Source organism: Peromyscus californicus, unplaced genomic scaffold (assembly GCF_007827085.1).
Source record: "Peromyscus californicus insignis strain IS unplaced genomic scaffold, ASM782708v3 Scaffold_4__1_contigs__length_199733344, whole genome shotgun sequence".
Lineage (NCBI taxonomy): Eukaryota > Metazoa > Chordata > Mammalia > Rodentia > Cricetidae > Peromyscus > Peromyscus californicus.
Window position 1 is genome coordinate 37,489,126 of NW_026294562.1, and position 22,987 is coordinate 37,512,112.

The 22,987-nt window shown below is 44.2% G+C and overlaps 1 protein-coding gene across 1 annotated transcript in view; it reads left to right on the forward strand.

Moving 5' to 3' along the window:
• The first annotated feature begins 916 nt into the window (after positions 1 to 916).
• Pgm5 (phosphoglucomutase 5) overlaps positions 917 to 22,987 on the forward strand; it is a 169,704-nt gene continuing 147,633 nt past the window's right edge. The window contains exon 1 of the mRNA XM_052713291.1: positions 917 to 1,244. Within this exon, the coding sequence (XP_052569251.1) occupies positions 984 to 1,244 (261 nt within the window). The 5' untranslated portion in view covers positions 917 to 983. The remainder of the gene's footprint in view (positions 1,245 to 22,987) is intronic.

The following is a 22,987-nucleotide window of genomic DNA, read 5'->3' on the forward strand; positions in this document are numbered from 1 at the left end:
GCCCATCCGTTTCTGGTAGACATTACATGCGCTTTAATCTCCCATTGAAGGCGCTCTATCCAGAGGCAAGTTCAACAGTGTGGACAGATGTGGTGTGAAGGGAGCACGTTTCCAAGCAGATGTGTAGGAAGGACAAACAAGACAAGTAAGAAAATCATGTGTTTGTTGCAATTATAACAATGAAAAAAAGAAAAGAAAAAAAAAAAAAGCTCCCATCCTGAGAAATGCTACCAAAGTGGGTGCCGGGGTAGGTCCAGGAGACTGAAGGGCCTGACAGGGTGTGATTCCTCACAACAAATGTTCCTGCTGAGTACACACACACACACACACACACACACACACACACACACACACACACACACACACACACACACACACACACGGTGCCCAGCCTCCAGTTTCACCTCTGGCAGAGCCTAACAATTCTCGGCTCTCCTTTCCAGGGTTATTTTTGGCTAGGACTGTTCTCTGAAGGCAGAAGGTTTTAGCCCCCTCCCACCTCTCTCTCTGTCCTTACTAGGGAGAGAAACTTGTGCTGGAGCTAAGCTGACTCCCAGGGTGTGGGGAGAGAGGGCTGCCAGCAGGAGAGGACCCGGGCTAGCTCAGACTCCAGTCCTAGGCTCTCTTCTAGTGCAGCGGCTGAGTCCCGGCGCTGGACGGAAGGTGTAGTTGGGGACGCAGTAGCTGGCCCTGGAGTCTGGCTTTTGGGAACACTCGGAAAGTCAGGCCAGCTAGGGGAAAGAAACCGAGGACAGCTGAGCGATCATCTGGGAAGAAGCTGGGCCGCGGAAAACTTTATCTGAAGGTGGAGGCAGACTCCACTCCCGGGCGTTGAGGGGACCCGCAGGGAGCAGCGGCGGGAGGGCGGGGAGGGGCGGGGAGGGCGCGAGGCGGAGCCGGGAGCCGGGCCAGGCCGCGGGGGCCCGGGCGGGCGGCAGATCCCCGAGGCTCCCGCAGCCGCGGCAGGACCGGCCAGCGGCGCCATGGAGGGGAGCCCCATCCCGGTGCTGACGGTGCCCACGGCGCCCTACGAGGACCAGCGGCCGGCCGGCGGGGGCGGGCTGCGGCGGCCCACGGGGCTCTTCGAGGGTCAGCGCAACTACCTGCCCAACTTCATCCAGAGCGTGCTGTCGTCCATCGACCTGCGCGACCGCCAGGGTTGCACCATGGTGGTGGGCAGCGACGGCAGGTACTTCAGCAGGACGGCCACCGAGATCGTGGTGCAGATGGCTGCGGCCAACGGGGTGAGTGACTCTCACGCCCGGTGTGCGGGTCCCCGCGCCCCGGCCACCTCCCTAGTGTTCTCTTCAGCGTCCAACACCAGCGCACTGGCAGCCACTAGGCACACTTGAGACACTGGCCTTGAAGCGGGCTGTTCTTCTCAAAACCCTGGGTCTGGAACCTTAGATTTCTCCAGCACCTGTTCCACTTTCTTCTGTATTCGCTTCCACATCCATTTTCCACTCCATCCCACCTCTGGGCTTCCCACATTCTCCAAACTGGTTTGTTGCCCACCTCCCCACACAGACTTTTTTTTTTTTTTTTGAGTCTGCCAACATGATTTCCCACCCCGGTGTCCTATTATTATTATTATTATTATTATTATTATTATTATTATTAATATTATTTATTTTGCCACCATCCTCTCTCTTCCAAATCTTAGCTGTCAAACTTAACAATTACCTGCACGCACACACCAACATTGAGCCTATGAGCTATTTGCCAAGAGCGGGCCCCTGCGAATCGCTTTAGCCCAGTAGTCCCTTAGTGACTACTTTGATTGGGACAAGGATGAGGTGGACGGCTTTAGGGGCATTGCAGCCTGGCCTCTCAGTTTCCAGGAGGCGTATCTCCAAAGGCTATCGCAATTCCCAACTTCCCTCCAAGATGCTTTGGGCAGGCCTCCTCCTCCTCATCTACAACTTCGTTTCATCTCCCTCCTCCCAAGACCTCTGCAGTTTTCTACTGTAACTTGATTTCTCAGACTTTGAGTTCCTTGCCTTCTGAGCCCTCTTCCTTACCCTACAGACAGATGCACGTTCTGGTAAATCCACCCTGCTCTCTCCACTTCGCTCCCCTCACCTCCAGATCTAGCTGCCAAAACTCCTGACTACCAAACTTTAGGGGTCTCTGAATTATCTGTAGGAAACACGGTTTAAAAATGTTATCTGAGCCTGATTAAACAGGACCAGATTCACACCAACGAAACTTTCCCTGGAGTGAAATCTCTTGCAGATGTACAGCCGTAAACAACTTTAAAAGTGAAACTAGATAATTACCTGTCGTGTGGATTCTGGCCATCCCACACTTGGGTCTATGCTCTTGTTTCATAGTGTTTCTTCTTAAGGGATGCCTGTGCTTCACGTTTCCTACCATGATCTTTTCCTTCTCATCATTTTAGGAATGGAATAGGGAAGAAAAGATGTTTTGTGAGATTTTTGTTGTTGCTTTTTTTTTTTTTTTTTTTTTTTTTTTGATGTCCAAAAAATGTTTTGGGGGAAATGGGACCAGGGGTTTTAGAGTGGATTCCAGACTGGCATTTATCTTTGGCTCTTCAGCTAGGATTGATGAATGTTGGCTGGAGTCTGAGCTTGGTGAGAGGTTGACAAATGCTCATTCTCTCTTGTCTGACAAAGCTATTCCTGGGAATGATGGGAGGATAATGAGCCCCAGGAGAGCTATGACAGCATCCACCCTCCTCTGTGCTCTAGTTTGTCAGGGGGCAAGAGAAACGTAGCCTCTCCAGTATTTATTGTGGGTCAGAATATTGGTGGAAGATAGTTGTTGATTTGCATTTTAAGCAGTGACTTGGCCCAGTCTCCTCTTCATTTTTCTTCATCTTCTGGGAGACTTGTTCTGAAGTGAAGAGTCAGATGGTTGGCTCTAGAAGATATGTAGTTTGGCAGGACTGGAAAATAATGAGCCGGATAGGTCCTTGCGTGATTGAACACGGATGGGAACTCACTTGCCTTTTTTTTTTTATATATATATTTTTATTTTATAATTAATTTAATTTTACATATCAGCCACGGATTCCCCTGTCCTTCTTCCTCCCACCCCCCAACCTTCCCCCGCAATCCACTCCCCATTCCCACCTCCTCCAAGGCAACACTTGCCTTTTAATCTGCAAGCTGTGTTAGGCTGAGGGGTGACCAACCTAGATTCCTAAAGCCTTTAAATAAATTCCTGACTGGACATTCATAAACAGGATACAAAAATAACAAAAATTAGAGTTTATTCTTTCTGAATGGGAAAATCTGATTGGTCTGCCATTTCTCCATCTGAAAAAGTGTGGGTTTGATTGAAAAGTTAATGTGGTGGTTTGAATAAGAGTGGGCCCCCATAGGCTCACATATTTGAATGCTTAGTCACCAAGGAGTGGCACTATTTGAGAAGGATTAGGAGGTGGGGCCTTGTTGGAGTAGGTGTGGTCTTGTTGGAGGAAGTGTGTCACTGGGGATGGGTTTTGAGGTTTCAGAAGTCTATGCTAGGTCCAGTCTCTTTCTCCCTGCTCCCTGTGGATTAGGATGTAGAACTCTCACTACTTTTCCAGGGCCATATTACACATATTTTACTAGTTCGTCAAGCTTCAAACTGGCATGTTTCACACTAGTAAGTGTATAACTTGGGATTTGAACATTTCTTGGATAAAATTATGAGTATGGATCCAGAACGATGGCTCAGCAGGTAAAGATTCTTGCCTCTAAACCTGATAATCTAAGTTTGATTTCTGGAACCCATGCGGCAGGAGAGAACTGACTCCTACAAATTGTCCTCTGACTTCCACATGTGCATTGTGATATATGTGTGCACATGTGTGCATGTGCGCACGCACATATATAATAAATAAGGGTAAAAAGTTAAAAGTTATGGTTGGGATAGGGTATACCTACCCTCTCACAATCCACACCACATACATATGCATATCTACACAAAAATAAAAAACTAAAAAAATTTTAAAATTATGAAAATTTCCAGTTTTCAGAAAAGTCAAGATAGGATTTATTGACAGCCATAGGGCCATTTTATGTTTGTGCCATTCTTTGTGGCTTAAATATTTTAAATTTTCTTAAGAAAAATAGCATTTGTTCATAAATTCTTCAATATAGTGCTCTTAAAAAAATAAGGACCCTTCCCCACATAGTTATAATTCTACATTTGGGTTCACTCAGTTGTTTTGAAATTCTTTTATGGGTGATTTATTCAAGACAAGTTCTCCTAATCAAGAAATAAACATTGCATTTGGTAATTTAGGTCAATTTTTAATACAAAATACTCTCTCCTGTCTGTCTGTCTGTGCATCTGTCTATGAAACTGATTTGTCAAAGAATCAGACCAGTTGCCTTGTAGACTGTTCCTTCTGGGCTTTTCAAATGTATTTTTCTGGCACCGTTTCACTTTTCATTCTACCCCTTGCTTTTCTTGTTGACTAGAAATTGGTTCTGAAGACCTGTCTCAGTCCATTTACATTGCTGTAACAAAATGCCACGAACTGTAGCTTACACAACAGAAACTCATTTCAAAGCAGGTCTAGAGGCCGTAAGCCCAAGGTCAGGGCTCTGGTTATTTTGGTGCTATGAATTTTGGGGGATATAAGCATTTAGTCTTTTAACAAAGCCCAATCCATTCAGTTTTGACTTTTTTTTTAATAAGAGTATTTCAAAGCCTGGTGTGGCGGTGCATGCCTCTGATGCCATCACTTGGGAGGTTGATAAGAGGATTATGAGTTTGATGTCACTTTGGGGAACAAAGAAGCAAGAAGAATCACAGTTAGTTCAGAATATCCATTTTCCCAGACTTCAGGTTTTTCTTCTGCTCCTTCTTCCCTGTCCTACAGGTAGGGATCACCTTTGGGTATATCTGCTCAGTCTCCCCACTCTCACCCCTCACCCCAACCCAGCGGCACATCAAGTGTACCAGTCAACACTTTGGGGGGCTCTGAATTAGCTGCATCTTGTGAAGTGTAAGCTGTACAGTCTCTGCATCAGCGACAACAGAAGGGCTGCAGAGTGCTGGTGGTCACTGTTTCCATGTCCCAGCATTCCTTCCTTGGTTCTAGTCAGCTGTGAGCTCAACTTCCTACTATGTGCATGTTCGGTCTCTGATCAACATTTACTCAGTGGCTTAAAATCCACCAATGATCATCTCTTAAACTAGTTCATTGGAGGTTTCAAAATAGTGTTAGCTGGCATGGTGTGTGTGTGTGTGTGTGTGTGTGTGTGTGTGTGTGTGTGTGTGCATGTGCAAGAGAGAGAGAGAGAGAGGTATACCACAGCATGTGTTAGGTCAGAGGACAGCTTTTGGGAGCTGGTTCTCTCCTGCCATGTGGGTCCTGGCAATGGAATTCAGCCTCTCAGCCTTGGCAGTGGATGCCTTTACCTGTTTAGCCGTTTCCTCAGCCCCGTACCTTGCTTCTTACATGGGTCCTGGGAGTTGAACTCAGGCATTCATGTTCTTAATGCAAACGCTTTACTTGCGTCATCATCCCAGCCTTTAGGGACATTCTTTTATGAACTGGACATTGTCCTTACAGCTGGGCTCCTTAGTTATTCCTCCTGGAAAGAAGACACCCTGTTCTTTCTTTTCACACTGCCAACTTTGGAGTAGGTATTTGAGAAAAAAGCCATCTCCAAAACTGAACTTTATGACAACGGAATCTGTTTCACTTTTGGCTTTTGGCAATGCTCCAGGAATACTTGGATTTTTTATGCATTCAATTTCAGTGGACTAGTGAATAAATAAGAAGATACTTTTAGCTTTCCAACTTCTACTCAGTGCTGGGGGAACTCAGGTCTTTGGAAATGCTGGGCAAGTGTTCTACTGATCACCAATAACCGCAGCTCTCTCATTTTTTAAAAATAGTTTCTATGTTGTTATATAAACTTACCTAAAACCTCCTGAGAAAAATTTTAATTTGTTTTAAAGACACAAACCATGCTGGGCGGTGGTGGTGCATGCCTTTAATCCTAGGCAGAGCCAGGTGGATCTCTGTGAGTTCAAGGCCAGCCTGGGCTACCAAGTGAGTTCCAGGAAAGGCGCAAAGCTACACAGAGAAACCCTGTCACGAAAAACAAAACAAAACAAACAAACAAAAAAGACACAAACCATGATATACCCTAGAGTGAAAGACAAACAGTGGCTATGTATAAAAAGTCAATAGGACTGAACTGAAAAGCAGTTTAATTTTAATTAAATAGCATTTAATCTTACGAACAAAATTAGTCTGGGACTAATTGATCTTTGAATCTATTTCTATTTCCATCTGGTTCAGAACCTCTTCAGTATTGACACAGACAGAGACACAGACAGACAGACACACACTTTAAAGAGTTTCAGAGCTAAATGCAGCACAGTTGCCGTAAAGATTTCCTTGTCCGTTTCTGAGTGAGTTCACCTGCAGTTAGGATTAATCACACAGTTTCTCTTCAGCAGGAATCTTCTTAGTTAGCTCTAACTGCCTTTAATATTGGGCACTGGGTTTTCCTCAAGATGTTTCTAGATTTTTCTAAAATTTTCTTTCTCTGCACTTGACCTTAGTAAGCAGACCAAGAAGTGACTGAGATCTTCCTTCTCTGGAGATGATGTTCTATAGCATGGTTCTCTGATGATGGAGATGTTTCAGAATCAGCACTGTCCTGGGCTCTATATATGACAGTTGAACACGTGAAACACTAGTGGGACCAGTGAACTATATATTTTTTTAAAATTTTCTTTCATTTTTTTTTTTTTTGGTTTTTCAAGACAGGGTTTCTCTGTGTAGCTTTGCGCCTTTCCTGGAACTCGCTTTGGAGACCAGGCTGGCCTCGAACTCACAGAGATCCGCCTGGCTCTGCCTCCCGAGTGCTGGGATTAAAGGCGTGCGCCACCACCGCCCGGCCTTTCATTTTAATTAAATAAAATAGAAATAGAAATAGTCACAAGTAGTTAATGGGTAACCAGATATCAGTCATTTTCTTCTCTTGAACAACAACAACAAAAACCTGTGTGTTTAACAATTCTGGTTCCTCCAGTGCTTTTTTAAACTGGTTCCTCTAGTGCTTTCTCTAAGCCATGCCTCCTGTATCATCAAATATTACAAGCACACACTCGAAAAGTCCATACAAGATTTCTGAGTGTGATAACCTTTGTGGTAACGGGATGGTAGAAATAGTCTTGGGTCAGCAGCTGGAAGGCAGACTGCTTTTTCTTGCTCTGCCACTCAAGTTCACAGCAGACACCGGGTATGCCTAGAAGCCACTGTCCATATTCAAATTTGGTGTAATACCACTGAACTACCTTGGGAGTCCAGTCAAGCCTTGTTCCGGAATACACTTTGTAACATTTAAGCTGAAGTTTTCTGTCCCACCAGCCAATTCCCAAATAACCACACAGAGACTTATTAATTATAAATGCTCAGCCAACAGCTTAGACTTATTTTTAACTACCTCTTATAACTTAAATTAACCCATTTCTATTAATCTATGTGCTGCCCCGAGGCTCATTTACCTCATCTAATGAACTTCCCATGTTGTTTCTTCCGTGTCTGGTCGCAACTCTTGTGACTCCGTGACTCTGCCCCTTCTTCTTCCCAGCATTCTCTCTGCCCCCAAATCCTGCCTAGCTACTGGCCAATCAGCTTTTTTTTTTTAAACAATGAGAGAAACACATCTTCACAGTGTACAGAAGGATTATTCCATAGCATGCGTTAGTCATTTTTCATCGTTGTGACAAATGCCTACAGTGTTAGGGATAAAGGTTTAATTTATCCCACCATTTCTGGGGTGTCGATCTGTGGTCCATCTGCCATGAGGCCATGATAAAGCAGAAGACCATGGTGACAGGAACACGTGGCTAAACAAAGTTGCTCCCCACCATGGTGTTATGTGTTTTCAGGACATGCTCCCAGTTACTCACTCCCCCCAAATAGGTTAGACCTACCAATATTGCCATTATATTGTGACCCCAATCAAGGGCTTAATCCTGAGCAGATGGGAACCCCCAGGACTCAATCATTTCTCCCAAAGTCTATCAACCCACTACTAATTTTCTCAGCATGTGAGCCTTTGGGAGACATCTCAGCTTCAAACTGGAACACGTTTTAGGAAAAAAGGAAGAAGTATTGTTGTGGTCAACTGAATGTAGGTAATTATAAGTTAACCATATGCATTGAACAAACCTATCTTGGGTCCTTTGACAAAAACTTCACAGCTTCGTTGTACATTTTAGCCAAGAGAAATGCATTTGCTGCTGATGTATGAACTGTACCGACAACATGATGACCAGCAGTGATAACCAAAGGGTACAGTACATTCAAGAAATTGCAAGCACTAGTCAATGTTGGTGAAATCTTTTGGAGATGGACGCTGAACTGCAGTCACCTGAGACAAGGTGGGTCAGCTGGAGATTTGAGACTGTCCCTCAGATCCCAATTGTCCATGAAAAGCTGGTTGTTCCCAAAAATGAGAACATACTTGTTTCGGAGTTTGTTACAATTCTCTGGGGAGCAGATCTCAGCACAGTTCCAAACAGGAATAACACAGACCAGCAGTTGAAACAAAGGAGGCTGTACTGGTAGTGGGTGGGCATGCAGAGAAGGAATCAAGTGCTTCAGCACCTAGGGCCTCTTTCCTGAATTAGATCTGAAGATCCAGGCTTGGGTGGTCCCGGATCTTGCCTCTAGCGGAAGACTGATTGCTTCATGTTTTTAACTGGTGTTCATTACAGAACTGGTAGACAGAATAAGCTACTACAGTTCAGACAGTTGAGAAAACAGGCTCGTGGTGCACTCAGGAGGAACCTGAAGGAGCCTTCCATAACTTTGTCCCACCGCCCTTTCTGGATTTTCTTTTTTTTTTTTTTTTTTTTTTTTTTTGAGACAGGGTTTCTCTGTGTAGTTTTGCGCCTTTCCTGGAACTCACTTGGTAGCCCAGGCTGGCCTCGAACTCACAGAGATCTGCCTGACTCTGCCTCCCGAGTGCTGGGATTAAAGGCGTGCGCCACCACCGCCCGGCTCCTTTCTGGATTTTCATACCTGAGTGTAGAACAGGCAAGTTTCCTGGGAGCAATTGCATACTTCAGGAGCCCTTGGCTGCCTCCATTACCCTGTATGACCAGTATTTGGCTGACATTTTTAGCCTCTGGTCCTCATTCACTCTTTTTATGGGGACGTTGGAGTGGGAGAGTCTTGAGAACAGCTGGGTCCTCCCAGCTGCTGGGTGGTTATTTTAAGCTTTGGTTAATGTATCCAGAGACCCAGATGGCATTTTGAACTAAGCTGCTTTGTGAAATCTTGTGACAAAATACAATGATGTTTATTGAAAAGGCAGACACACATCCTCAACATTGTGTGTAAAACTTGCCCTAAGAATCATTTTTGATAAAAAGTCTGCTTTGATAGACCCTTTGTGAACTCTGGAAGGTTGTTAGTTTCTTCATAGACTTGAGGACTAGGTCTTAGGGTCCACTACTGGAGCAGCCCAAACATAGGTGTTAAATCCATCAACATTAATTTTCATTTTAGGGTCCTGCCCATTGTTAGAGAACAGTAATATAACTAAGCATTAAAATAGAATTTTAGTAAGATTACTTGAGAATACTACACAGGAGGAAACAGATCTGATTATCCCAGGAATTTAACAATGAAGATAGAGGGTCAGTGCTTCAGTGTCGGGCATCGGCCACTGGCCCTGTGAGTAGATCTAAAACACTCACTGCTTTCCCTGCTTATGCTCACACAGCCACAGAGGCATTTGAAATCCTCTCACCTGATTTCACCCTGCTAGTTATGAGTCAAATCATATCTGTAATGTATACAAGACTTTTAAAAGTGAAGACCCACGTTTTCTGAGTCCTTAGATATCATGTACCTTGTATGGTTTTAGTGACATCAACTTTTGGAGCAATGTCTGTATTTGTATGAAGAGAAAAGAATTCAGGGACACTCAACCATCAGGAAGATCTTTTCCTTGGCCTGGAGTCATGGGAGTTTTTGACTTTTCTTTTCCCATTCCAAGTCTTTACTGAGAAGCATTTTGTATAAACATAATATTAAGTTATTACCTTTCTATTGTTTTCCTTTAATAAGATTTCTGGTTTCTAGCTAGTGCTATCTAGTTTTATATTTAGAATCCCCAAGGTGGGGCATGGCTGAAATTGGAGGTTCAGAGTTTGGCTTATTCAATAAAACATCTCAAAAACTACTGAGAGGAGGGTTTTAAAACTAATGGTTCATATCTCCAACACAGAACACATTCTTCCAAATCAAGAAGAAAACCCGAACAATTTAACACAAAAGTTGTCACCAACAAACACACACAAAAAGATAATCAACCTCATTGTAACCAGATACATCTAAATAAGAATAATCGGTATGTTAAAAAAATTGAAAATATGAAAGAGTTGGTGTGGCTGTTGGAAAGGCATCATATTTACATTATATATTGTTGATGATATAAATTCTATGTCATATTGCATATAATACGTATTGTTAACAGACACACATTGGGGTCAGTCAGCTTGTCAGTATATAGCTTAACTAATACAGTCTTTACAGAACAGGCCAGGAGTGTGTTAACCTAAGAATCAGTTCTGTAGATGTTTATGTACCAGTGTGCAAGTCAAGCCTGTATTCAACAATGCTCGCTGTAGCACTTGGCCAAAAGAACATTAAAAAGCAATCTATATACTCCACAGTGGAGAAGAGGCACATGGCTTCTGACACGACTACACAAGGACACTATTAAAAACTAAAAACGGAGGGAGTGGGACTGTATGGTATGAGAAAGACATGAATGGCAGCTCCCCAACTGGAAAAGCAATCACTGGGATGCATGATCCCGTTTTTTGTATATAAGGTCAGCAAATAGGGTAGGACTCCAAACAGTTATAGTGGGCATATCTGTGTGTGTCTGTGGTGGGATGGGAGGAGAACCCCTTTCCTTCTGCATTACACACTTTTCTAATTAAAACAGTTATACATACATATATTCATTGATTTCATAATTAAAGACATTAATAGCCAGGTGCAGAGGAGTTGGGTAGAGGATCATATAAGCTTATAGGGCTGGTCTGGGCAACACAAGCTGCCCTCTATCTCAATAACCAACCAGCCAAACACACAAAAAAGTAACACACCACCAACAACAAATAGATTTAAGAAACAAAGTAAAGGCAGGAAAAGGTCTGGAGTATTGTTGTTTGCAACCTGCATGACGGGGGACATCACATAGCCTTGGGGTTGGTTTATAAAAATGGAGTGAGCAGTGATACTTGCCTGCACATTTTGTAGGTTGCTCAGTGGCTTAATGTAATGAATTATTAAGAATTATTTTTGTATACTCATATGACACAATTTTGTCATACTTTGCTTTGATGAAAAGGAGGCAGAGTGTTTGCCTTTTCTAACCAGAGGCTCCTGTTGGTCTGGGGACCACAGTTGCTTCCTATGGCTTCCTCTTGACTTTTGGCATTTCTCCATGCTGCCGGCAAGCTGGGTGGTGGCAGCTGCTGAAGATACCATCCATCCCCTTTCTTCCCAGCTGTGCCCGCACACACATGTGCACTCCTCTCAAGGGTCCTTGAGGTGGCGGCAGCTGCCCCCACAAAGACTGACTCAACCCAAAGGACTTTTCTGGGACAGTCTGTGTGTTGTCTCCTGAAGGGAGCTGGTTGGGTCAACACCATACTTTTCCATATTTACCCTTTCTGCTCCTCAGTGGAGACACCAATCCCGGCCTTCAGGCTTACCCCACTGCCCTTTCCGGAAGCCAGATCTTAACCAGCTCATTTCATGAAGCTTTTCTGACCTAATGGGCTGGGCCATGTGAGAGATCATCGAGAGGAACAGGCCCAGCAGAAGCTGAGAGACTCCGCGCTAATCTCACTAATCGGCTGAGGAGTCTGAAAACGCACAGCTGTGGGAGCTCGCCTTGCTTTCAAGCGCTTTGTTAGGATGTTTGTCAGGGGCTTGTGCCTGCAGCTCTGCTCAGTGTTTGGTTAGGAGGCGTGCTATTTTTTGGGGAGGATCTCTCAAATGTACAGTGACAGATGCAGACACGGAAGGCCTAGAATGGCTGTCATAAATAATAGTAAACTGTTTAATCTTACTGGGTTGTAAATCTGATGGCAGGGGTCTTTAGGTCACCAGTTCACATAGGATAAAGGGTGGGTCCACTTAGAAAATGAGCAGTTATTATTTCCCAGTCAGGCAGAAATTGGTCTGAGGAGATTCATTTAAAAAAACACACATAAATGAATTTTAATTGATTGTGATAACTACTCAGAGAAAATATGTAACTTTAAAGAGATTTTAAAAATCTTATGCGCAATCTCTAATGTAGAAGCTACCCACATAGTGTGAGTTGATATATATGTGTGCATTCTGTCTACTTTATCAAGTAACATATGCTCAGGGCCCCATTCTCCTTACCCCCTACATGTGGGAGCCCACAGAGGCTATCTAGTGAGATCTTACTCAGGGTCAGAGAATCAGGGTTTGCTTTACCAGGCAGGGCTGCGTAAGGAGATGATTTGGCCACAGGTGTGTTTACCAGGTGTTTGGAAGGGTTTACATTTGGCTGTAAGGTGGTGCTTTGATCTTGCAAGGGGGAAATCTTTTGCCTCTCCCCTTGGCATGTTATAAAAAGCCCTTTTCAATAAAGGATGAGGCTGTTGGGTATCAACCCAGGCCCTCCCAAAGCTATCCTGTGTTTCTGTCTTTCTTCTCATCGGCTAGCTCTCTCTTTCTAGCTGATATTTTCTTATCCCTCTCTTCTCCACCTAAGAACTCCTCAAAAGGTGGGAGCTGGACTCCCACACCCACAGAGCTGTAATTTTTCCTTGAATATGTTTAAGAGGAGTCTTTATTTCTTTTTCTGTTGCCATGACTAAAATAATCCAAAGGAGAAAGGGTTCATTGTGTCTCAGGTCCAGCCCATCATTCAGGGAAGTCACGGCAGGAGCTTGAAGTATTGGTCACATTGCATTTCACATCAGGCAACAGACAGGAATGAATGCAAGCAAGCTAGTGCTCAGCATCTCTCTCCATTTTATACAGGTCAGGATTCCCTGCCCAAGGAACGGCCTGATCCACAATTAAGGTGGATCTTATTATAAACAAGACAATTTCCCTTCCAAAGTGAGCCCAGAGGCCCCTCTCCAAATGATTCTAGAGTCTGTCAACTTGACAAATAACACTATCACAGAGGACAGAAGAAGATCCCAAATGTCAGAAATGTTTGATCATATCATAGAGCCAAAATAGATAGCCAAATCTTCCTACTGACCTGTGTTTCTAGAATAGTCAGTAGATCTGGTGATGGAGTGAGAGAAGAATATAATGTGTATGAGTCTGATGGTTCTAGGCAGGTCTCTCTCTCTCTCACAAGGATGGCTTTGTGAACTGAGCTCAATGACATTGTTGAATCAGTAGCCAGTCTGGAACATGCAAGTGGACAGAGTCAGTGAGCTTAGACAGAACAATATAAGAAGATGTGGTTGATGTGGGTTGTCATTCCCTCCCATAGACTTTGGCAGCTTCTTAGTGAGCAGATTTGGTGGCTAAAAAGACACTGTAGCTATGGACTGAAGTGCTTCTTAACTATTGGCAAATAATATCCGGTTTAAGTTACACCTTGAGATGGCTTCAGTCTTCAAACATGTAATCGTCTTACAAACAGAAAGTTCAGCAGTCAATAATAGTGCATTTAAATAATGGAAGATTACATACCCATTAAAATCATGTTGAGAAAATTATTCAGTGCCATGAAAAGATAGACTTGCCCAGAAAGGACACATGCCACATGTCCTCTCCTGTATGTGTGCCCTAATTTGAGTCTTTAGATTTGAGACTTGGAGTACTTGTAGAAGTTGGGAAACTAGAAGGGCTAGGGGAACAGGAGAAAGATTTTAAGGAAGCAGTGGTGTGAAGTGGGAAAAGGGAATAATGGGTGGTGATTAAGTGAGGATGGGGAGGGAGGACCAAAGAGCAGATGGGGGAGGGATGATTAACACTAACGATGTTTGATAAAGTTGTATGGACACCAACTTGTAAACTGTAAGCTTACACACACACACACACACACACACACACACGAGAGAGAGAGAGAGAGAGAGAGAGAGAGAGAGAGAGAGAGAGAGAGAGAGAGACTAAGTGAATAATGTAGGTTACATAACAATCTAACCATGTGTGAAGACAACTGAAACAGAGGCCTGGGAATGTTGACAATGGTTGTTGTAGGTGGCGGGATTCCAGATGATTTTTATTCCGTCACTATGTACTTCATAGATGTTTGACAAAAATAAACATGGGAGAAAACCATTTCAAGTTAGGACCTGGTGACGATGACATATTCATTCATTCATTGTTAGGAAATGCCACCAGCTAGAGAAAGGCCTGGGCTGTGCTGAAGGCCGGCTGGGGGCGGGGCACCCTGACCTGGAGCGTTGCTGTTTTGCTCCCCTGGCTCCCATCATGTGATCTTTTAGATGCTTTAGATAACAAAACTGAGGTGCAGAGGGGCCAAGGGTCTTGCCCAGAGTCCCAGAGGCAAGGGAGCAAAGTCTGTTTTAGTAGAACTTTCTGCTAGGTACCAGCTTGTGTCAGCTTGACGACTCCCTTCCCTTCTTCACTCAGGGAGATGCAGTGGACACTGGCGATTTTTATCCTTGGTCTACTGGGGTGATTATACCTCACAGAATGTTAGCAGTTTACTGAGTCAGGCTCAAGGACAAGGCTGCAGAGCATTCTCCAAGCACTTAACTACCTGATTGCTAGAAGAGATGCAACTTCCAGGTTTTACTCTGTTTTGCAGCTGAAGGCAATTATATTTCCCGATCTCAGTGAGATTTTTCATAATGGGCTGATTGAACAACATAACTTGGCCCAAACTTCTATCTGCCTGTGAGCTTTCTTCACATGCTCAGACACTAGGAATTGCATGAGAAATCTGTGCTGCTTTGGTTCAAATGCACCCCCATTCCTCTTTCCAGCTCCAGAGTGTATAGAATTCTTTCCAAGGGTCCAGGAAGCTGAGGATGTATCCGGTTGTTCCCATCTGGTCCCCATGTAAGAGAGCACATAGCTGACAATTATCCATGTGCAAATGGAGAAGTCCCTTGATGTTTGGGTAACCACATCCATGCCTTGCCTCGAGTCTGTTATTTCTCTAAATTCCACTGAGCCATCCATCTCCTTGCTCACGCAGCACTCCTTAAGGGTTGGCATCTCTCTCTGACAGCTGGGACTTAGAGACCGGAGGCTTAGTATTCATGTTCATGGCAGCCTGGCTTTGGGCTCCATGTGTGTGTGTGTGTGTGTGTGTGTGTGTGTGTGTGTGTGTGTGTGTGTGAACAAAGAGGACAGGAAACAGGTCCTTTATATATTACTAGCCATAGCACTTCATAGGTGGACATGGCGGCATCTGTGTGGTCCTGTAGAATACTCTGTGAAGTATGAAGGAAGTGTCTGTTTAGTGTTCTCTTGACTGTCCTTGATTCACTCTGGGATGTGATCCCATTAAAGGGATGTGATTCCATTTTAGGGCCGTGACCCAGGTTGTGGGAGACACCGAGGAGTGTCATACTTACCTTTCTTTTCCCTTTTAATAAATGACTTGCTGAAAGCTAAAAGGGAGTTACAGCAGGGCATTTTTCTTGCGAGAGTTCACACATGAGACCAATCTGCTTTTATTAGTGTTATGTTACCAGAGAACTCACTCAGCACCGAGGTTTTGTTTCTGCTTTGGGATTTCAGCCTTAGGGTTGCAATTGTACATCTCTGCTCTCAAGGACTTTAATTGCAACTAATTAGGAAGTGAACTCATACTAAATCTAATTTCGAAGAACAGTTGTTAGCATTCCGAAAGAAAAAAGAGAAAGCATGAATAAAATAATAGATTAGTTGTGTGCACATGACACAAAGAAATGGGAGTGATGAGAAGCCTCTGTGCCATATTGTTTCCATCTTAGACACTGGTCTGTGACCCATGGAGGGGCATTTTACTCCCTCAGCACTAGCCATGTCCCTTCTTGGGTGAAGACAATACAAGCATTAAGCAGGTGAAGTTTTAAGAGTTGGTGGGAGGCCTTGGCATCGTTAGAACAAACAGGAAGCAGAGGAGCCGCCGCCATGTCGTTTTTCTCCAAGCGTTTAAAGTTCCTGCTGAGTGGGAGCCTGCTCACCCAGCTCTCTACTTAGCCCTGAATCTGGGAAGGCAGGTGCCCCACTTGCATATCTGCAGAGTCCTGAGTGATAATGTCTCTCTCCCATGGGATCGTCTCTGACTGGCTGCCTCCTGTGCGGCAGGGAACTAGGGCTTGTCTCACGGTCTTTCCAAGCCGGAGCTGAAATGTTCTGTAGTGGCAATATGAACCCTCCAGGGGAGTCTGGTTCTGCACGGCTGGGTAGGGTCACTCTTAGATGCAGCCAAAGCCAGGCAGTGGGAGGTTGAGTAGGGACTTTAGAATACCATACTTGGCCCTCCCCAGCTGAGCCTGGGTTTTACTCAGAAACACAAGGCAGGTGCTGCCCTTCAGTGCTGTACTCAGAACCTAAGCCAGTTAGGTGAGTAGACCATGGTTTCTTCGCAAGGCAGCTGTCTGCTGCTTTGGTAGAGGGTGGCATTTTTTTTTTTTTTCGAGACAGGGTTTCTCTGTGTAGCTTTGCGCCTTTCCTGGAACTCACTTGGTAGCCCAGGCTGGCCTTGAACTCACAGAGATCCACCTGGCTCTGCCTCCCGAGTGCTGGGATTAAAGGCGTGTGCCACCACCGCCCGGCGAGGGTGGCATTTTTAGGACTTTCCCAGAAAGTGAAACAATGTATTAAAGAAGAATCTGCTATCTAGAAAAAAAATAATTTTGAAGAAGTGCAGGGTTTGAGGAAGACATTAATATTATATTGGGTCATATCTAATTTTAAAAGAGTTCTTTAGAGAACCTTAGGTAAACACTTTTGGCTTTGCAGATAAGGACATTAAGCTCAGAGGAGTTAAATGGTACAACCTGGATTTTTTTTTCTCACCCCCAACTTGACATAAATTAGAAGTATTTGGGAAGTGGGAACCTCAGTGGAGAAGATGCCTCCATTGTATTTACCCCTGGACACATCTGAGAGGGTCCACCCCACTGTGGGCAGGACCAGCTCCAGGCAGGTGGTCCTGGGAGGTATAAGAAAGCAGGTTGAACAAGTCATGGGGAGAAAGACAGTAAGCAACGTTCCTTCATGGCTTCTGTTTCAGCTCCTGCATCTGCAGAGGCATTTCCCCCGCTAATCGATGTAGGAGGGCCTAGCCTGCTCAGGACAGTGCCACCCTCTGGCAGGTGGGCCTGGGCTCTATAATAAAGGTAACAGAGCAAATGAAGGGGAGCAGCCCGAAAGCATCACTTCTCCAAGGCCTCTGCTTCAGCTCCTGCATCCAGGATCCTGCCTTGAGTCCCTGCCCTGACTTCCCTCAGTAATGGACTATGAATTATAAGCTGACATAAATACACCTACCCCAAGTTGCTTTTGTTCACGGGTGTTTTATCATAGCAATAGAAACAGAATTAGGACATGGTACAAGACTCATATGTAACTTCAAATTGGGTGTCTTCCTTTACTCGTTAAGTCTCAAATGTGCATTTATCTTCACAATTGCTAGATGTTGGACACTGTGACTTTTCTGGTGACATTTGTCTTGGGTTAATTGGGAAAGGTTGACAGAAGAGGGAGCAATGTTGACATGCAGAGGAGAAGAAGATGGGGGCACTGAGACCAGAGTAACGGGTACACACCAGAAACCAAAGCTGTGCTGGAGGCCCCCCTCCCGGGACCATCTGAGAATGTGTGGTCTTGCTTGCAGTTCAGGTCTTCAGAACTACAGGAAGCCAACATGCTCTTGTTTTAGCCACTTTGTTGTTGACAGTTGGCTGTGGGCAGCCCTAGGAAAGGGTACTGGTTTTTATATTAGTTTGCAGATTTTGTATTAATTTGTTAAGTCTACCATAACAAATGACCCACTTAGCTTAAAACAACAGCAATTTATTTTCTCACAGATCTGGAGCCCAGAAGTTGAAATGAAGCATTGGCAGGGCCATGTTCCCTGGAGACTCTCTGGAAGGATCTGTTCCATGGCTCTTCTAGCTTCTGGTGGCATTCCCTGGCTTCCTGGGCTTGTGGCCACATTGCTCAGCCACAGCCATCTTGGCCTCGGTCTCCACCTTCTCTCTGGGTGTCCTCCCCTCTGGGTGTCCATGTTAGTATAAAGTGCTGACCTCTCATGACGGAACTGGATCAAATGAGTCAGCCTGCTTTCTGTCTGACCAGCACAGGGGAATGCAGCCATATTGGAGCTTGGGGTTGATCTCTACTATTGGCAAATGGAAGAGTCAGCAGAGGAGGAGGGCAGGTCAGCCTAGCTGAACAGAAATCCATGTTTCTAAGCTCTTCCATACATCTTTACCATGGTGGTCACTTTCCTCATGAGCTCTTGGATAATGACAGGAATGGGTAGGGAAAGAGGCTGATGGGAACTCATAGAATGGGCTCTCATATCTCGATCATTGTATTGGTTAGTTTTGGTCAACTTGACACAAACCAGGCTCACCTAGGAAGAGGGAATATCAATAGAAGAATTGCCTCCATCAGACTGACCTGTAGGGGCATCTGCGGAGGCATTTCCCTGATTGCTAATCAATGTAGGAGGGCCTCGCCCACTTTGGGCAGTGCCAACCCCCTGGCAGGTGGGCCTGGGCTCTATAATAAAGGTAGTGGAGCAGGAGAAGAGGAACAGACAGTAAGCAGCACTTCTCCAAGGCCTCTGCTTCAGCTCCTGCCTCCAGGATCCTGCCTTGAGTCCCTGCCCTGACCTCCTTCAGTGAAGGAGAGTTCCTAGGCGTTGAAAGCTGAAATAAACCCTTCTCCCCTTCGGTTGACTTTGGTCGTGGTTTCATCCCAGCAACAGAAACCTAGCTAGGTCAGAAGCCCATCGCTTACTCTGCATACTTCTGGTGCCCGACATGCTCCTGTGGCCCTCTACTGAATTTTTGTGGGCTGCTATATTTGCCTCACCTGGGCAATTAAGAACTAATTACTTTTAAATGGCTAAGTAGTATTCCATAATTTATTTTTTCATTACTCTGTCTAACTGGTTCTTAATTCCTGGATAAGATTGTTTTAAAATTTTCATTTTAGTAAGTGTAAATGTACCACAAGACAAATCTCCATGTATACACCTTTTCCAGTTTTATTAACTTATTCATTAACTAGTTAATTCCTTGTGCCGGGATGGAATCCATGGCTTCATGGAGTATACTGGGCAAATTCTCGCCACTGAGCTATGTTTCAGTCTCCTGTGTACCAGCTACAAACTTATTTCTTTCAGGGGAAGTACAAATAATGGGGCGGACAAACCACTGTGAATGGACGCCGTCAGCACTTCCCAGATACTTTCGAGGGCAGTGTTTGTGTGTGTTCCTGTTTGCACATGGCTTGTTTCATGGTGGGTTCTCACCATGAATTGAATGACAGTGGGAATTTCAATGGAAGTGTATGGAAGACGCTTTGTCGTGGTCCTGGATAATAATGGGATGTCTCTACCATCCTCTGTCTTCCCTGTCTTGGTCAGTAGTTACTACTGAGCACGGAGTTATTAAGGGTAGAAACCTGGCATTATTCCTGACTGCTTCCTCAGAGCTCCAGCCTTACCTACTGGTTAAAAACTAAGCGCAGCCTTATACAGTAGGGTGCACTCACTCTCTCTTGCTTTGTTTGGTCAGACAGGATGGGTCACTTCTGCCTGGGGATTCTCATGAGGTCACTGTCAGCTATTGGTAGAAGTTTTGTCATACAAAGAATCGATAGAGGCCCGAGGATCTGCTGCAAGTGACTTACTCATGAGGCTGCCACATGGTGTGGGCTGTTGGTGGGAGGCGGTGGTTCCTCCACACAGAGGCCTCTCCACAGGGACCTTTGAAGGGCTTAGAACATGTGCTGCCAGAGTCTCCATGAATAAGCAGTCCAAGAGAGCCAGGCGAAGAGTGTCAGCATCATTCTCAGTCCCAATGTGGAAGTGGATGGTGGGATTGTGTTGATCACCTTGATTGGCACTGTTTGGGAACTGCACAGGGGCCCCACTGCCAGAAGGCAAGCCCCGCAGGGGGCTGTGTGGAGACTGGCTACCACAGCACCTCCCTCCGTGCTTCATCCCAAAGGCGTGTTTTGTCTCTGTTTCTACAGCCTCTACCTAGTTTAGGAAACTGGTAGCTAACAGCCCCATAGCTTTTCACATGCTCCGTAGCCTCTGCTCTGCTCACTACTCAATGTATTTCCCCTCCTCTTTCTCTCCCTGCTTCCCCCCTTCCCCCTCCCTCCTGCACTGGCTCTTAGTCATTGTGCAGTCCTAGGTTTACAAAGACAGTTTTTTCAAGTATGTTGTGTACTTTGACCTTATTGCCCCCCACATCTCCTTCCTTCATACACACACACACACACAAACACACATTCACACACTTACACACAGTCACACTTTTCTCTCTCTCACACACATACACACACACTCACACACATTCCTACATACATGTACACATATCTACACACACACACACTCATTCACACTCACACACAGACTCTCACACTCACCAAACACACAAATGGTTTTATGTATTGTGGGAGACCCACTCCCACATTTCCTCCCCCCAGGGTACTCTTGAGGATGGTGAAATGAGAAATATTTAGATAGAAGGATAGGAGGGGGAGAAACAGAAATACAAGATAGCCTCAGGAAGGCCTGGATCATTATCCACCAGCCCCTCCTGTCTCTTCTAAAGGGCTATTTATTGGAATGCTAAGAGGTGGAACAAAAGACCTCCCCATAGCTCAGCCAAGTGCAGACCCTTTCAATCACTTAGTAACCATGCACATGGTCAAGCAATCCTCTAATGCAGCCCTGCTGGGTAAAGCAAGCTCAGATATCACTAGGAAACCTTTGTGGGCCCCCACAATGTATCTCTTTAAGATCTAGCATCCACAAATGCAAACAAAGTGTGATACTATTTTACAGAATTTGGCTTATTTTGCTTAACAATTATCTCCAGTTGCATCTATTTTTCAGCAAATAACATAATTTCATTCTCCATTATGTTAACCCCCAGGGTGACCCCATACTTTATTAATCATTTCCTTTGCTGTGAAGTTTTTACTTCCATACAACCCATTTGTCAGTTCTTGAGATTGTTTCCTGAACTATTGGAGTCCTGTGCATGAAGTTCTCCCCTTGCCTTGGTCTTGACATGTTTTCTCTATGCTTTCCTTTAACAGTTTTGGAGTTTCAGGTCTCACATTAAGGCTGTGATCCATTTTGAGTGGATTTCTGTACAGGGTGAGAGGTAGGGATCTAGTTTCTTGTTTCTGCACACATTGATATCCAGTGATATTCCCCAGCACTATTTATTGAAACTTTTCTCAGAACTCCGGTGGCTGTAGTTGTGTGGCGGTGTATGTCTGGGTCTCGCGTGTGCTCCATTGAGCACATGGCTCTTTTTGTACCAGTGCTATTTCTGTGACTCTGGTTCTGTGGTGTAACTGAAGTTAGGTGTGGCGATACCTCCAACATTGTTCTTTTTCTCAGGCTGTTCGAGGCTCTCTGTGCTTCCACAGGAATTTTAGGATTGTTTTTCTATTTCTGTGAAGAATGTCATTGGAACTTCAGTGGGGATTGCACCAAATAGCTTTTAATAACAGAGCCATTGTCAATTATCAATGCTAATTCATTTTATCTTCTAATGTCTTCCTCAAGGTATTTCTTCAGTGTTTTAAAATTTTCATCATAGCAATCTTTTTTCCTTAGTTAGGTTTATTCCTATCCTTTTAACTCAGGTTTTTGAAGCTCTTGCATTGGATTGGATTATGGATTTCTTTCTCAGCATGCATGTTCCTGAGATTAAAAAAAAATGCTGCTGGTTTATTTGTGTCCTGCAGCTTTGCTGAAATTGTCTACCAGTCCTGAGAGTTTTCCTGTGGCATCTTTAGAATTTCCCACATGCAGAATTATGTCATCTACAAATAGGGATTAGGATCACTTACTTCTTTTCCTACCTGCATACATTCTCTTCTCTCATCTTATTGCACTGGTAAAGACTTCGAGGACTGTATTGAGTAAGAGGGGAGAAAGTGGACACCTTTGGCTCCTTTCTGACTTTATAAAAGACAATATCAGCCCTCATCGCAAGTTTAGAATAAATGCGGGGTGAACGTCACATACATCCTTCCCTATGCTGAAGTGTGCTCCCTCTGTTTTTAGTTTCTTCAGGACTTCATCATGAAAGGGTGTTGGACACTCTCCAAGGCCTTTTCTGCATCTGTTGAGATGATCATATAATTTCCATCCTTGAGTCTGTTGATGTAATTTAAATGCATTCTATTTATTGATTTGCATGCTTCAAAACCTTCCTGTAACCTGGAATGACTCCAACTCAGTTGTGGTGAATAATGTGTAGTTGAATTCAGTTTGTAAGTATTTTACCGAGAATTTTTACATGTGTACTCATCAGGGAGGTTGGCTTGTAATTTTATATTTTTTTTGTGTGTGTGTGTACTTAATTGGTTCAGTAGTAGAGTGATTCTGACTTTGGAAAATGGGTGACAGTATTCCTTCCTTTTTATTTTATGAACTAGTTTGAGGAGCACTTGTATTAATTCTTTAAAGGTGTAGGTGACTAAGCCTGGGGTTTTAGAGTTGACATTTTGTTATTGCTTCAATCTCATTTTTTTTTTTTTGCTATAGATCTAGTTAAGTTGTTTATATCCTCTTGTTTTAATTTGTGTAGATCATATATGTCTGGAAATGTATCAGGTTCTTTTAGATCTTCCAATTTACTATAATATGTTGCAGACATAGTCTCAAATGATCTGGATTTTGTTGGTGTTTGCTGTAATGTCCCCTTAACACCAATAATTTTATTAATTTGACTTTTTCTTTGCCTCTGTCTCTGTTGGTCTGTCTATCTGTCTCTCTCAGTTTATCTAGGAGTTTGG